This window comes from Nipponia nippon, unplaced genomic scaffold (assembly GCF_047370975.1).
Source record: "Nipponia nippon isolate SJK-2023a ecotype South Korea unplaced genomic scaffold, ASM4737097v1 scaffold_9, whole genome shotgun sequence".
In the NCBI taxonomy this organism is placed as follows: domain Eukaryota; kingdom Metazoa; phylum Chordata; class Aves; order Pelecaniformes; family Threskiornithidae; genus Nipponia; species Nipponia nippon.
Window position 1 is genome coordinate 26812908 of NW_028262413.1, and position 17712 is coordinate 26830619.

The 17712-nt window shown below is 37.8% G+C and overlaps 1 protein-coding gene across 11 annotated transcripts in view; it reads left to right on the plus strand.

The window, feature by feature from the left end:
• The window catches only part of NEO1 (neogenin 1), a 220275-nt gene that overhangs the window by 71811 nt on the left and 130752 nt on the right, over positions 1-17712 (plus strand). For all 11 annotated transcript variants that reach the window (XM_087744390.1, XM_087744386.1, XM_087744395.1 and 8 more), the window contains exon 3: positions 16213-16488. In XM_087744390.1, the coding sequence (XP_087600516.1) occupies positions 16213-16488 (276 nt within the window). The remainder of the gene's footprint in view (positions 1-16212; positions 16489-17712) is intronic.

Below are 17712 nucleotides of genomic sequence, written 5' to 3' on the forward strand. Positions count from 1 at the left end.
CATTTATTTATGTATAAACAATGGTGCATAGTTAAAAATTTTGCTCAAACAATTTGGGTTGAAGTTTTATCTCTGCTTTTTGCTATAACTGCTAAGAACTGCATAAAAATAGTCAGGTTGTACAGTTCTGGAATCGCATGTCTTTTGTAAAGCTTGCCTAACTTCTAAGATTACAGCTGAACAGTGTTTTATTTCTTACTGGACTGTGTGTGTGTCTGTGCCATCCCTAAAGGATAAGAGAGAAGCTTAGTTCAGTGGCTGAGCAGAACAAACTATGTGCATATACCAGCTCCTTGGAGATGCAGTGAGGTTAGAAATAACAGCGCTTCTTTTACTCAGTATTATGTATTTCCTTTAAGAGTGAGGGGGGAAAAAAAAAATCTCGATCTGATCTTCATGAATAAGGAACTTTCTGTACCTTGGAATTGGAAAAAACCTAAGAGCATAGGTACTTCAGTGGAGGGTACTTAAGAGCACTTAACCAGTAAAAGTAAGTGATGTGGGTGATAAATTTTCCTTGCAAAAGTACATTTTCTTTGAAAAAAGCATCTGCATTTTTCATTTCATTCTATAACAAATTAGCTTAGATCAAAATGCATTTATTTTTCAATGATGGGTAAATGAGAGAGGTGGTTTTAACAAAACTGCAGTTTGTACAGTTTCCGTCAGCTGTTATTAAAAATGTGAAAGTTTAAGACAATGTTCTACCTTATATGTTATTCTAAATTCGTACAATTCACATCTGTCCAGTTAAAGCAGGAAAAAATCTATATGACCCCTTGGACTGATCTATACTAGTACTTGGACTGAAGGCAAAGCTCCAGATTCAGACCTATTATAAATATTTACAGTGTAAGGTTAGGAAAAATGAATTCATAGACTTTGTCATCACTTTTTCTTTTTTTTTTTTTTTTTTTTTTTGAACAGTAACTGCATAAATTTGGGAGATGGGAACCAAAGTGATTGAAGTAATTTGTGATATTGAGCGTTTCACTTTTTGGGTATGCAACCTGAAAAGGTTTGCCTTTGAGAGGCTGCTGGTGTACCATCTATTTCCTTCTTCCTTTCCAGCAAACTCCAAACAAATGCCAAAACAAAATGATACTGATGTTTTACTTTGATCTTGAATGACTCGTATATCTCTTGCATGGTATTAGAGAGTTAGGGTACGATTTTTCTTCCAGAATTTGGTTGAATTTTATTCTTTTTAGGGGGTATGGCAGGAGATTACTTGGAATTGCTCATGGCTGAAATAATTATTTTGAAATGAATCAGTAGAAATCTAATCGAACTAAAACTGTGTCGTTTCATGTGTGAACTGAAAGTGTTAGAGAGATCTGCAGGGTATCTACATAGTAACTTCTCCAGACTTAGGTGGGGAAGAAGTGTTGCCTCTGATCCAGAATCTTGGGCAGCAATTGGTCTGTCTCCCTTATTTTTGTGGTGTGCATGCCAGGAATTGCTTCCTGGAATTCCTCAAGCCTGATTTTAAGTCATTGTCTATCCAGTTAATTTATCCTGCTTTTTAGAGTGTTGTGTTCTCTCCAGCAACTCATATGAAAGCAGTATACCAAGTTATGATTTAATATCAGACAGCTTCTTGCCACATCCAAAGCAGATAGTGGTACAATATGTCTTCAGCTGAATTAATTATTCTAATCCTGGGTGAAAGCCCACAGCAGGAGAATTTTCGACCTGCTTGTTTTTAAACTCTTCATTGGTATCTCATGGTCAAGTTACAGCCTAGCTGAAGACATTCTAATTTGCTAATTGAATGGTATTAAAACCACTGTTTCTATTTAAAAATGCAGGTTTTCTTAAGTGTTAGTGTTTCAAGTTTATTGTGCCTAATACTGAATAAAATCAACCAGCTTATTTTGACTAATACTATCCCTGTCCCTAATTGTGTGGGTCAGTGAGCTAGTTAAAGCTTATTTGTGCTCATAGGAGAGTAAAGAATCCTCTCCTGTAGCTATAGGAGAGGAGGCACAAGTAGATCTGCAACACTCATGCCTGAACTTTCTGCTTTAGTAACAATTTAATTTTACTGTTCAGAAAAAAAACAAACTAGTATGTATTTTCTAGAATGGAGTTAATGTTTAGTGCAAAGAGAGATCCCTTATGGAGCCCAGTCAGAAAAGAGTGGGCGGTTGATTGTGCATCCTTTTCTCAGGTGGGTAGATGCAGGAAAAAAACCCAAATTGGTAAAACCTCAGATGTCTATTACCAGCTATTGCATTTACATGTAGTAGAAATCTCCCTTCTTGCTGTGATATCTTGTTTAAGATAGTTGTGGTAACTAATCTTCTTGATTCTTAAACACACAGCACAACTGTTTAAATCCTGTGGTCATTCATTAAGTTAAGGTTTTCTTAATTAGGCATTATCTTAGGTGTCACATTCCATGTCATTATAAACCAAAAAGATAAGGTTTTATCAGTTTACTGATTTGCAACTTAATTTAAGTCTTGTAATTACCAAACAAAGTATCCTTTGTGTGTTTGGTTAATGAACAAAGTTGTCTTTATGTTAATGTACTTAAAAAAAAAATAACAAACTTACTATAAATCATAAAAAATTAAAGCTCTTTGCAGTATACATTCAAATCTTGACCTTTGGTTTTGAAAATAAGGAAGGCAATATAGTTAATCTCTAGGGAAGCGTGAATTCTGTGAAAGGGAGCACCAGTGCCAAATTTCTGAAATCGCTTGGGTTTATAGTAGATGATCTGTTGATGGGTGATTCTAGATGGTGATAACAAAAGTAGAAAGTGAGAGCATATTGATGATGCATCAACACCCCTAAACAAGGAAGTTGGATGAACTTTGTTTAGATTAGCTTTCTCATTTGTTAATATTTTCACTCAAATATGTATTTTTTCCTTATTTATGTTCTGCATGTCAGCACCAGCAATCCCTTTTGTAATTTTGTTTGACAAGTTTTCACATAGATTGCTCACTAAAACCCAAACTGTCAGGCGAGTGATAGTTACATATGCAGCCTGTATTCTTAACTCACTGCTTTTTCCAGTGTGGGATTCAGCAAGATGTTTCAACTTTAGTTAGTGTAAAAGTGAAAGGTCTCCATGCTGGCATTGTTCAGATTTCTGATCAACTGGATATTGCATTTTGTAGATGATAATAACTTGTACTATCACACCTACCCAAATGAAAGATGACACAAAGCAGTAAGGGTAAGAAATATCATGGCAGAAGTGTGTGTATGATAAATTCTTTACTTTTTTCATAATAGAAATTCAAGAGGAAATTTAATGACACTGAAAAGGAAACAAAATGGAGGAAAATTATTTTTAATAGGGAAAAATTAAGTTATGAAACTTGCTATGGTTGATTTCAGTGAGGTTAGTTCTTGGTAACATTCTTAAAAGCATAGGCTATGTCTCATCATTCACGTAAGTACACTGGAAATAAAAATGTTAAAAATTAAAAAAACCCAAACAAACAAACAAAAAGAAACCCAAAAAAACCCCCACCAACCAAACAAAAAAACCCCAACCCAACAACACACCTTCAACTCCTACTTGTTTGCATAGACAAACACCTGTTTTTGGGGGGAGCTTGAGGAAAGGTCTCTAGGTAATTTATAGGTTTCTGTAAAGGTGTTGTTCTTCCTTCTCTAATAGCTTCTGAAGTCACGTTCCTGGATTAGATGCACTGTCAGTCTACTCTTTTGTGACTGTTCTTAAATTGAACACATTAAAAATAAAGCAAAGAAAGCCTTCGTTGTGGAGAGACCTTTAAAAAGCTGTCTCTGATATGATGAGCTTAATTGCTAGCAACTGTCCATGATTCAAGGGTCAGTGGTGTGATAATCCACACCTGAGCTGTTGTTCTCTGCATCCCTTTGAGTGAACTACAGTTTTGTCAAATAATTTGTTAGCTATACTCTTTTGAAGTGTTTCTCCTTCTTTCTGCCATGCATTCTTGTTGTGTCTAGACATCATCTTTTTCAGCTAGATGTTTGTTACCTATAGAAGTTCTTTCTCCTTTGTATTTACATATCCTGTTATGTCAGTCTTCAAGTACTCTCTTTCTGAGGGGTTTCTTTGCCATTCATGGATTCTGAGTATTTCTCTGTGAAATTGTTTAGGTTATTTCCTATCTCTAAATGTCTGTTGTCAGGTACCAGCTGTCTTTGTCACTGCCTGTAGAGTTGCTTGCAAAAGTTTTTCTGATCTTTCCTTTCTTGCAGTTTCTTGATAAATTTATCATGACAGTCCTCCCTGTGCATTAATCTTCTTTGAATAGCTTGTTCACATGAGCTTTTGTAATTGATAGCCTTGCCAGGACCTAAAATTATTTAACCTGTCAAGCTCTTTTCTTTCACCAGAATACTCGGATCTTATTCTTCTTTTGTTATGGCTATTGATTTTGTTTTAGAGTAATTGTGAGCCTGTACTTTTTTTTTGTTTTGGCAGTCTATTGATCAAGACCTGAGGTTTCTTCAATGATGAGGCAATCTGCATACCCTGCCTTAAGGTCTTCTCTTAAAATCCCACAGTGCTTTCCTCATTGTCCTCGCTATTAGAATGATCTTCAAAAGTACCAAATAAATTATCCTGTAGTTTGCACCTCCTCAGTCCATTTTTCTGTGGTATTAGAAATATCTACTTACTGTGTTTCTCTCTGTGTGTATAGATTAAATTCATTGTGGCTACTGCAGCTTTTCCTGCTGCCTTGAACTGCTGCTATTGATGCTGGAGCTTTTCTGTTCTTCGGCCCTTTAATTGCAAGTCCTGTCTCTGATTTTAATGGTGCTATTATTTCACCTACTCCATTAGCAGAATTATTTTTTTTTTTTCTGTATTCCTGTGCCATTTCTTGCAGTGCTTTCTGAGCCTGACCTTCTGCTGTGCCATGGACAAAACCCCCCCACCTCACCTCCCATTATGTTTGTTGTAGTTTATGGTTGTCATCAATGACCTCTGTATTTTTGAAGATCTTCCTTGAATCACCTTTCTTGTTCCCATTTTGTTCCTGGAATAATTTATTGATCTCTTCTCTATATCACCTGACTAGAACTTGGATTTGTTTGTTTAGCCTTGGTCTATTCTCTAGTCTTGTTGTCCTTGTTTTTCAACGCTTTCAGTACCTTATCAAAGATCACTTCTTCATTTCTGATATCTTCTGTTTCCTCCAAAGGGTTTCTGAGCTACTTCCATCAAGGAAGGCTGGATTAACTTCTTGTTTAGCATTTCTTCCTTCTACATTATTAGGTTTTTTTAAATATCGCTGAACCTGATTACGCTAGGGGGCTTTCCATAAGTGCTTCACTCCTAGCTTGAACAGCTATACACATTCAGTTATCTTCATCAGAAATTCTGCCAGGACACATTCTGCAGTTGCAGAGCAATCTTGTTAGAACTGTGAGGTTGTCTGATTTTTGTTCTTGTTGGTGACCTGCTGTTAAAATATGCTTCAGAAAGCTCAAATGTGTTTGAGGAATCATAGTTTTCAATATGAAATTCCTCATGCTGGTAGCCTACTTAATTTTTTTTTTTTTCCTTCCAAATCAAAAGTATTTGATCTTCTAATTCTCCCTGTCTTTAATTTTGACGTTACCAGGCACCAGACGTTCATCGCTTCTCAGAGCCGATCTTACTTTTTCGTATAGAAAGATGTTTGGCAGAGGAATTTTCCTCTACCGCTTCTCCTGGAGCTGCAGCTAGGGAGGCTGTAAGCCTGGATCATCACTGCAGACTTGAGATGTTGCAGAGCATAGCAAGCATACACTCAGCTGTTTCAGGGGTTTTTTTGTTGGTTTTGTTTGTTTTTTTGTTTGGTTTTTTGTTTGGTTTTTTGTTTGGTTTTTTGTTTGGTTTTTTGTTTGGTTTTTTGTTTGGTTTTTTGTTTGTTTTTTTGTTTGGTTTTTTGTTTGGTTTTTTGTTTGGTTTTTTGTTTTTAGTTAGGAACCTGTACCCCAATTGATACAGTATCAGAATGAACATAGTGCCTGCTCTTTATTTCTTGGTCTGTTTTAGTACTTCATTATTCCTGGGACTTCTGTCAAAGGTAGTGTTTGGCAAAGTGGCATCATAAAGTTACTTCTAGATGTTTTACTTGTCTGTTACTCAATATTGTGCTGTCAATCATGACTCTAGTGGTTTCACCAGGATTATCTTACTGACTTTTGCCTCACTTCATCAAGCTTTTGTGAGAGAAGCTCACGTGAGATTATTGTGTCCTGGTTTGGGTGTCAAGAGTTGTTCCAAGCTAAAAAAAGTTTCTTAAAAAGTCAGGATCTCTCTCTATATTTGTTTCTGTTGATGGACAACAGGTACTCTGAGCTTTCTGTGTCCTGGTTCAAAATCAGAATTGATCTGTAATATATTCTATCAGATTTGACCACATCAATTTGTGAGTTTTATCTGACATCTACATGGCTGTGTTCTTACACTGTTGTATTTCAGTTTGGGCTTCCAGGGCACTAGGCTTTGCAAAGTCTACCACTGGTACATAAAGGACAACTATATAAGCACTTTTTGTTTAAAAAAAATTCTGTAAGAAACTTTTTTGCCAGAAGATTCTGATGTGTTTTACTAGTCCGAACACCCTCTTAAATTTTTGTACGTGTGGTTTCTTTGGTTTGTTTTTAATTTGTGGTTCTGTGGCAAAGCTCAGCTCCAAGTCTGAGAGGGGATGGTGGCAACCTCAAATTTATGTAATCTGACCCAGTGCTCCAGGGCCTGATCAGTCTTGCTCTAACTTTCCCCATTAGAAGTTGGTTTTGACAGATGTAATTCTGTTCCTCTTTGCACAATATTTTGTGCAATATTTTGCTGTATCTCTCCATAGTTTTCTGTATAGCTTCCCCGTATCATAGTGTCATAGGATAATTGAGCTTGGAAGGGGCTTCGGGAGATCTCTAGTTCAATCACCTGTTCAAAACAACTCTGAGGTCATACCTGTGTGTGTTAATTACATGCATACAGGTAGATATGTCAATGTGCGTGTTACTGATATGTACAATGACATCCTCTCTCTTTTCCTCTGTTCCTTAGATCTGATCAAGGGATACCTTTTTAAATCAGTATATGCCATGTTAATTATGCTATCAAATCTGTGTTTAACAAAGTCAGATTTCTGATTATGTACTGCAGTTTTTCTCATTGCGGTTGGTATTCTGCATACTTCTCACTTTAGTTTAGCCAACAAGGATGTTTGGTAGGTGTCGTGGTTTACCCACAGCTGGCAACTGAACACCACACAGCCCCTACCCCAGTGGGATGGGGGAGAGAATTGGAAGGGTGAAAGTCAGAAAACTCGTGGGTTGAGACAAGAACAGTTTAATGATTGAAGTAAAATGAAATAGTAGTAGTAATAATATAATAATAATACAATAATAATAATAATATACAAAGCAAGTGATACATGATACAATTGCTCACCACCTGCTGACTGATGCCCAGCTCCCTGGTCAACTCCCCCAGTTTATATACTGAGCATGACGTCATATGGTATGGAATAGCCCTTTGGCCAGTCTTAGTCAGCTGTCCTGGCTGTGCCCCCTCCCAGCTTCTTGTGCACCTTGGCAGGGCAGGGGAAGCTGAAAAGTCCTTGACTGGTGTAAGCACTACTTAGCAACAACTAAAATATCAGTGTGTTATCAACATTATTCTCATCCTAAATCCAAAACACAGCACTATACTGGCTGCTAGGAAGAAAAAAACCAACTCTATCCCAGCTGAAACCAGGACAGTAGGTTTTCTTTTCTTCATGTTATAATCCTTCCAAGAATACTCTCTGTCCCCTGAGTAGTTATATCCTGCCCAGATTCTAGGCCAGGTTGTGTTCTCTCCTTTTTAATTTGTCTAAGCAAGGGGGAAAAAAATGATGTGATAGTTTGCATTTCTCCTTTGTAGAAATGACTGGAAGCATCTGGCCTTACCTTAATTCAGGTAATGCTGGACTTCTGTTCTCCATGAATGTTTTGTAATTATGAAATCTAATCTATTCGCTAGTGAGATTCATTAAATATGTCTTATTAACAAAATTGTATTTTAAAACATGTTTCACACCTCTGCCACTCAGACAAACGATGCTGAATAATGTTCAGGCAAAGCAGAAAAGGAGCTGTTATAATTTAATGAAGTGTCCACAGATGGCTGGATTTATTAATTTTTTAACAGGGTTTGGGTGAGAAGCTGATGTGCTAACAAAATATGCAACATCTTTAAGATCTGCTGCTTCACTGAAGGGTAACAGATGTTGTAGTTATTTTAACAATAGGGTATCATGTTTCTATACTCCTTTACCTACTTGCATTGCTAAAATCTTTGCACTTCCCAAGAGGCTATTTTAATAAAGTAGTAATAGATTTGTGGATTTGTCATAAGTTCAAATTCAATTAGGCAAACAAGAATGAGGGGGAAAATTGAAGTGTCTTAAAATTATCAGCAGTTTTTGTAATCATTCACAGTCTCTTTGTATTTGAACAGAACAGTTTAATGCAGAAGGATTGTAAGGTGAAAACAGTAGGGTGGCAGTGTTTGTAGATGATACTGCTAAAGTTAGTTTAGACTTGGGTAAGTTATGAGAAATTTGTGTAAGAGTAACATTGGGCAACAGGATTTTCATAGCTGGTATACAGGAGGTAATAGTTTGGGAAAAACTGTCAGCTACTCCTGTGTTTTACTTTTTCCCTACTGCAATAGAAATAATCCGGGGAAAAAAAACAGGGAAAACATTTGCTGAGCACATTGAGATGCCACAAAAAAGCCTGAAACTAGCTTTGGGAAACAGTTAATTGCATGAACATGTAATATGTGTATGTATTTAGAGCTATTTTATTTACCCAAAGTATTATGTTAAATTCCAGTCTGTGGAGTGGCAACAGAGAAGTCTCAGGCACATGACAAAAACGCTCACAAAGACTTGATCTGACAGGCTTGTGACTATGGAGTACACAAGTACACAACCCCGCCATGGGCAGGGAAAAAGTGAATTCCTGTGCAGCCTTCTGTTGCCCTTGAGATGGGGAAGCTATTCTCTTTTCTTATTTTTGTTTTGCAGTCTTTATTTGGCAAGATTGATGCCAAAAGGTTAGTAGGAATCTAAAGAGGATTAAATGTGTGTATGGTAATTGCATCCGTGTTACATAAAATTAAGCATTTACAGTGACTGCTGACAGTCAGTATTTAGAGCAGAAAGCAAGCATTTACTCTGAAATTGGTCAGAGCATTGTCATATGAGTGAGTTATTTAGTAATTGTTGATTATGGAAGTTTTTTTCTTTCAGCCTCTTTGAAAATGATTGGCACTGATGATGGTTGCAGAGAGACTGCTGAGCTAGATTAGCTTCTGGCTCAGTGCAATGAATTCCTCCTCTCCTGGAAAGTACAGGAGGTGAAATACTGGCTCCATTGAAGGCAGCAGACTACAGCCAGAATTTTTGCCATCTGTGTTTTCCAGGAGCATGGGAATTATTGCTCTTCTAGGCACATCTTTTGCTTTTTCAGAGATCGAGACAATGGGCTACAAATCTCAGTAATGCTTAGACTGGGAATGCTGTCTGAATGGAACAAAGTTGCATTAAGTAGGTTGTTCATTCACATTCTTACCATTGCTCTGGTGTTTTGATGAGGGGAGGGGAGAGACAAAAGGGAAGGAGAAAATAGGGACAGGGTTGACCTCCTTCCTCTCCCCCCTACTTGCATCGTCCTAGCAGAAAATTTGAAGTTTGTGGTGCATCTAATTCCTGTTGTATGCCTGTGAGAATCACACTGTTGCTTATGTGTCCTCCTACCAGTGTTTAGAGAACATTCCAAGTGGAAAATCATCCTTCCTAAATTGTGTTTATCAACCTGCATTCCTCCTAGGTTAGCAGTATTTTCTTCGTGTCCTAAAATCGATACATAATGTATTTATGCTGTCACAGGATGATTAATGTATGTACAAACATGAAAAAATTATCTTTAATATCAGAGCCCCAAAGTATCATTTATCATTATGTTCATTTAGCAAAAAATGGGGTAATATCTTCAACTGAATATCTTGCAACATGTGGGTGAAGAGTGGATGCTGCTTGCTCATTAGAATGTAGCTAATTTTCACAAGATCTTCTTGCATAGTCTTGTTGATTGAAGTGATTGAGAAATACAAACCATTGAGAAAAAAGTATCAATTTTTTAAAGAATTTATCTTTGAAAAATAGTTTTAAATGTGTTTGTAGTTTAAATAGAACAACTGAATTTGCTTACATGGTAATGCATTTGAAAATTATTATAGAAAGTTAAGGAAATGCAGGCATACAAGTTAATCAGTTAATATTTTGAAGAGGAAAAGAAAAGCTCTGTAATGGAAAGACTCTGGACTAGTAGATGAAAGGGTATTTTCTAGTAGTATACTGCTGCAGGAGGTATGCCAGCACTCTGGGACCTGTTACTGTGTTTATAAACAGGTCTCAGAATTAATAGTAATTAAGGCTTATATTTAGAGTGCCTTTTGTAATACATCATTATTGTTTTGTGGTTGTCTGTTGGCTGAAGCAAAAGGGTGCTCCTCCACAGTGGAGGGTTTTAAGCAGTGCAAATTGCAAATAATCGTAGAATAAGGGAAAATTGCTCTTTAGGACAAAATTATAGCCTAGGTTAAAAGATATATTTTAAAACCACATAGAAGTATGATCAAATAAAGGTTTTACTAGCACTTAAGATGACCTGGAAAATGAACTGTAATTTCATTGCTAGTGAGTAATGAAACCATCTTAAACAAAGCTTATTTAACCTTAATGGAGCACCTGCACACAACAGAATATACAATGCCTGTCTTGTCTAAAAAGTGAATAGTACTAGTAAGGGATTTAAATTAAAGCATAGTTGAGCTTTATGTTAGAAATCGCAGGGCTTTAGTCCTCCAATAATGTTCTCACTTGTGCTATAAGTTGCCGATATAATGATTGTACAAGTGGTAGTTGTACAGGGAAAAAAGATTGCAACAGCCAAGGTGAAGACAGAAGTCACAGTGCTCATCTGACAAAAAAAGGAGGTCTGGGACTCCCTTCCAGGCTGGTGAAAGAATTGGCTTAATATGCAGGTTTCTTAATAAAGATTTCTAATGAATTGTGAATTCAGGGGCTAGTACATTCTTCTTGAAGAATAACTGATGTAGAATGTGTGTCCAAAAAGGCAAGGGGTGATCATAGACTAATTAGTCTGATCCCAACACTGTACCCTTTTTAAAAGGCTTTTGAAGGCGAGGGTAATTAAGACAGAGGAAAATGGAAAGAAGGCTAAACTGTAACATGACTTTTGTCCGCGGTTTGCATCTGAGTTTCTTGATGAAGCAATTGATGTCTTAGAGCACTATAATACGATGGACATGCTACAACACAGCCTTTTGATATGCTGTCCCATTAGAAATTATTAGAGGTCAAAATTATAGAAATTTAAATAAGAATATTGAGATTGGTAAGAATCTGAGGTAATTATGAAAATTTAATGGGTTATATTGAGAGGGAGATTTTCAGAATGGAAAGATGCTTCAGAGACTAGAGTTTAGATAGATCACGTTTAGCATCCTCATCAGTGATTTTGCTATAAGAACAAAGTTTGTACCTACAAAATTAGCAAGTGTGACAAATTTGGGAGACCTCATTACTCTTGCTGTGGCCTCAGTGGTCTTATAGGAAGAATTAAATGGTGCTATGGGCTGAATAATGGTGAAACTTAATAGCACAGTGTGCAAAGTCATGCAGATACAGCAATATTCTTGGTATTGTACTGAGCTGGGACAGAGGGACCAGTGATTTTAAGAGAGAAAAGAAGGCTGGTTGGTGACTTATTAGGATCGACCGTAACTTGCCAGTGTGCAGAGAGATAATGTGATTATTAAATCTTCTGGGAAGATCTTTTTGATAGATACAGAGAAGGAATTTTGTTATGTTTGCATGGATGTCTGTGATCTTGAATTACAATGGGCATTTCAATTTGTCTGTTGTCTCTTTGTTGTTCTGCCAGTGGTGTATGGAAGGAGAGTAACAGGTATTAGATATCAGTTGAAGCAAAAGAGCTTCTGACTGGATTTAAGGAGGAAGTTCTTCACCGTGAAGACAGTCTGGTGGTAGAACAGGTTGCCCGAGAGATTGTGCAGTCTCCATCCATGGGGATTTTCAAGATCTGACTGAACAAATCTCTGAGTAACTTGCTCTGACCTTGTAGCTGATTCTGCTCTGACTGGGTCCCTTCCTACCCAAATGATTCTGCAGTTCCGAGTCTTTAAAGATGGATAGGATGGTTAGGGGAATAAGGGAAAGAAACTAAAGATTGTAGCTTCATTAACTAAGCAGAAGTTGAAAGAAGGTATGATTTTTATTCATATGAATGCCTTAGAGGGAGGGAGTAATGGATAAATATCGAAGATGCAAAATAATTAATACCAAAACAAGGTCAAGATCAAAGGACTAGAAGTTGGTTGTAAATACACTGCTAGGGGAAACTAGAAACTTTCTTCTCAGATGAATGAAGTTGCAGAAGGACCCTCCAGATAGAACTCCAAGGCGGGGGGGAGGTATGTAATGGTCAGAGATGGACCTGTGCAAGGTTGTGGAAGGAGTTACTTGACAAAACAGAAGTGAGCTGTATGTTAGAAATGTAATGTGTTAGAATTCAGTCCAGCTATTGTGAAGGATTGTGAAGGTCTTTGGTTTTGTACTCCCTCCCCAACTATATACACATTTTCTGTTCAGTTTGTTTTCTCTCTATAGCATCAGAGGTTAGGCACATCTAGAGAGCAGGTATGCTGCTGCTTCTCATTGCATTAACATTTTTGATCTCACATGTGGTGGCACGTGATAGCTTGTGGATTTTGGTCCTTTACTATAGGTCTTATGTTTAATATAGGATGTGAAGATGGCATTTTGTGGGTTTGCTCAAATAAATCTCTTATGTGGTTGGCTTTGATTACAGAGCACCAGAGCTGGTGCCGTTGGCCTGGTTCAGACTTATTTTTCTATGGGAGGAATATATATAAAAGTTTTATGAAAAGTACGTATTGAAATTTGTATTTAGGTGGGTGCTAATAATGAAGAATTCTACCATCCAAGTAAAGAAGTTTTTCATTCAAGTGACAAAAGCCTGAACATGTTACATCAGATGTTGCTTCTTCCTCTGTCTCCAAAGATTTCTAAAAAAAATTGGAGAGCAAAGATCAGAGAGTTTAAAAGACAAAAAAAACCCTGTGGGTTTTTTCTGGAAGTAAATAGGGATTCAGGCTAGAAGTGATAGAAAGTACTATTTAACTAAAGAAACGCATGTTATAGATTCTTTCTCAGGCAGTGGAATATAGTGAATATGGACAGAGAAAGCTACGGGAGATGGAATTCCAGCATCAGTATGTAACTGATAAACAGCATGTGGTAATATACTTTCTAGAAAGTTGAGGCACAAGAGGTAAATACCTCATCCGTTCCTTTTCCTCCCCTTCACATTGAAGAGCCATGCAGTATTTTTCATTCATGGGATTTTGTATACTTCAACATCGAGTTAAAGTCCCTGGTCTGAGTGGTTGTTTATTATCCCCTTTTAAAGGAAAAAAGAATTGCAAAGCACTGAACTAGGTATTTACAAATTAAATTTTTAAAATCTAGACAGGATTGGTCATATTACTGTTAAATTCTCAGTGCATTCTTGATAGACACATGTTAAGTAGGACTTGTATAAATATTGGGTTGACCTGTTTGGAAATGAGTTGAATATTTAAAACAATGTAAAAGAATCATCTTCACAAGAGATGGAAGAGAATTTTTCCAATTAGGTCAAACTTTTGAAAATGGAAGATTGGTAAGAGATTTCACCCTTAGACTTACTAGAAGAAGTGGAAAAGATGAGAGCTGACCTAAACTGTCACAGCTGTTCAAGTATAATCATGACTATGAGGTATCACCTGTGAAGAGAGCTTGTGCTTGTGTTTTCTGATCTGGGGTCTTGGCTGGGTGCGGTAGCATTGAATTAGAGGTTACCAGAGCCTACTGCTTCCCAGCAGGCTTCATTCTCATGCTTGAATAATTGTACTAGGATGGTTTAGTTTGTGCAACCGGGAGTCCCACTTTCCATCTTTTATATTGAAGGCACACAGTGTACTGACTTTAAAGAAAAAAATAATTCATAATGCGTACTTGAAGCTGTGCGCTATTGAGAGGGAAAGGTAAGAAGTCAAGAGTACTGACAGGCTGTTTCTGTGACAATATTAGTTTTAAGTGCAAGCATAAAAAAGAATGAAAATTTTACTTTGAGACTGTTACTGAAGCGAGCAAGCTGTGTTTTGACCAGTGTCAGTGTTGACTGCACAGCCACCTCTGTGCAAGCTGCAAAAGGGAGAGCTGATAATATAGCTAACCACCATGGAAAAATGGAGAGGAAGCTTTTCTTTTTCCTGTCCTGTGCTTTGTCCTCTTTCTTCCCCCATACTGTATTCTATTGCCTTCATTGAACCATTTGCTTATGCTGATAATGATGGACAGGGTATTTCTGTTGGAAGACTTGGTATTTCCCTGTTATGGGAAGTTGTTGTGCAAAATGCTTGTGGTGGGTTGACCTTGGCCAGCTGCTGGCTGCCCACCCAGCTGCTCTCTCACTCTGCTTCTCCACAGGACGGAGTAGGAGAAAAGAAGATGAAAAAGTTTGTGGGTCAAGGCAGGGAGATCACTCACCAGTTATTGCAGTGGGCAAAACAACCTTGACTTGGGGAAAATTAATTTAATTTCTTGCCAATTAAAATAGAGTGGTAGGAAAACAAAGACCAAAACTAAAACACCTCCCCCCGCCCTCTTCACATTTCCCAGGCTCAACTTCATGCCTTCATTCCCAGTCCTTCTGCCTCCTGCTCCACCCTGGTCTCCCCAGGGTGGCACTTGGAGCTGCTCTTCCTCTTCTCCTCCTCCTGCTCTGACCTGGCTGTTGCAGGGCTGTTTCTCACGCTTCCCTTGTGCAGTGGTTTCCCCTTGGATATGCTTTCACAGAGGTGCCGCCAGCTTTGCTGGCTGGCTCACTCAACTGTGGCCTCCATGGGGCCCCTGTGGAACTGGCCGGAACCAGCCCCAACCATGTCCCGCATGGGGCTGGACCATGAAGGACCCCAACCTCTTCTCACAGAGGCCACCTTGGCAGCTCCCCCACTGCCAATACTGGGACATGGCCACCCAAACCAAACGTGAAGCCATTCAGTGGACTTTGGGTATTTCTGGAGAACATTTTTACTCAGAAGGTAACGCCTTTGTTGTGCAGCACTGCTGGGGCAGCGTGGCACTGGTACCTTTGTGTTATGCTGTGGAGAAACTCGGTGCTTGGGTACACTAACCTGAGAAAGATAAATATTTGCATATGAATAAATGCAATTTTTACCTTATGGTGCTATATGTAAGGCTTTTTGTAGCTGAAATCTTCAAAGGGATATCCCGTTTCCATTGAATTTCAGTGAGATTTGGTCCTTTAACACCCTCAGGCTCCTTTTCATGGTCTAGTTAAATTACTGTGAAGCTAAACCTTTACTTAGATGTGGCTAGTGACAAAGTCATAGAAAATACTTTTCAACTTTTTTGGCTTAAGTTCTTAACTGCTAAAATTCTAATTTTGAGATAAGGAATCTTCTAAGTTGGTAGGAAAAAACCCTCTCATTATATGTAAGTAGTCCTGTAGGCGGTAAATTAAGATGTCATGTAGACTGTAAACTTGAGAGTGAAAGGCATAAAAGAAGCCTTCTCCTCTCCTTGTTACTGTCTCCTGAGTGAGTACTAGAGGGCATCTGTGTTCCACTGCAGCGGCTGTTACAAAATATGGTTCAAACTGTATTTATTCGGATGTACCAGGCGAAGACACGATTTTGATTTTTTTGCCACTACTGTGCTATATACTCCTTAAGGATAGCAGCAACACTGGAAAAGTGAGCAGAGGTTACCTGCATGTCTCCTCCCATTTTTGAGGACTCCAAAGACTTCTGTTTTGTTGTCGACATTTGCTTATTTCTAAAATTACTTTTGTTTTTAAGTCAGTACTTTTATTATTGGTTTTATTTGCCCTTACACGAGCTGTGCTTAGCACTGTGCTATCAAGTATTAAGATTTTGAAAGAGTTGGAGAGCAGGTTAATTTCTTTTAAACTAGGTTCATGAATCTTGACTTGGACTTCAAAGTTTTGGTGTCATCTTCAGAATACCTCTAACTTTTTTATTTTCCAAACTTTTCTGCTTTGTTTTTGCAGGCCTTCCCAGGTTCACCAGTCAGCCAGAATCATCATCTGTCTATAAAGGAAACAGTGCAATCCTTAACTGTGAAGTCAATGTTGACCTTGCACCGTTTGTGAGGTGGGAGCAGGATCGTCAGCCAGTCTTCCTGGATGATCGTGTATTTAAATTACCAAGTGGAGCTCTAATTATTAGTAACGCTACTGATATGGATGGAGGACTCTATCGCTGCATCATTGAAAGTGGTGGGATGCCCAAATACAGTGACGAAGCAGAGCTCAAAATTCTTCCAGGTATTAATCTGTTTTTCTTTTAAAAATATTGTAATTAAAACGTTAGTCAAGCTATAGGGAAAAAACCTAACAAGAATACTTACAAAGGGGAACATGTGCTCAGCTCAGCATCTGCTCAGCTGCATTTTTGTATATTTTAAGTGAAACTAAGCATAATGTGTGTTGTGGAAGCTGGTGATTGGGTTTTTGTTTTGTTTTGTTTTCTATGTAGTGTAAAATGAGTGCAGGCACTTAAGCTAAAGGATTTTGGCCCGTGGGAAGACAAACCTGTATCCTGCAACTGGGAAACAGAAAAGCAAAATCAGTTATTGGTGTGTTAGCTCTTTGCAATGGTTGGAGATAGGCTGGAGACATGCACATACTTTTTTGTCATATTTAGTGGTTTATCTTTAAGGGTTTTGGGGAAAGACTTCTTTTAGAAGTAATACACTTCCATTGTGACATGTTACAAAGAGAGAATTGACTGTTAATCTTTGAGTATAGACATTTGACGATTTCTAAGTTTCTCAGGCTTGAATCCATGTTTAAAATACTGTTGAAGTTTTGAAAAGAAATTGGTGCTTAGTCCCTCACTCTTGGGATGCTTAATCTGAGGCACTTTTAATTGTCTCAATATTTAGGAAGTTTTGATTCTTTAAACATTGGACCCTTTTGTAAAGTCTCCAGACCCCAAAAAGAGGGTGTGACTTTTTATTTTGAAAGGTTTAGCTATGCCTATTGTGCCAAAATGTTTAGATTGTTTTATAAGAACAAAGTCCAGTCCTGATGTAAACTGTTTCTACATTTAGTGTGTTCTGTTTCGAATGACGCTATTGCACAGAGCTGTGTGTCACCAGATGTTCTAATAGAAAGTTTTGAAAATTGACCAAGAATAAACAGGAATGTAAATTGCACTTTCCCAAACTAGGGAAATATGGGCTGGAATATGGGTTTTCTTAATTATTTCCAGAACTTCATGCTGTCTTTTCTGAATTAGTCTTCATGTTGGAATTCTGATTCAATTTTTACTGCTTGGAGAACTGCCAGAGAGGGTTGCTAAATTTCCGTCTTCAGAGGTTTTCAGGGCTAGGCTGGGCAATATCATGGTTGGCCTGACCTAGTGTTGGCAATAGGTGGACTTCAAGCAGGTGGTTGCACTAGGCGTCTTCAGAGGTCCCTTTCAATAAATACTTCTGTTTCTCATGACTATGTCACTTTCCTATTTAAAATGCTAAAATGTACTTT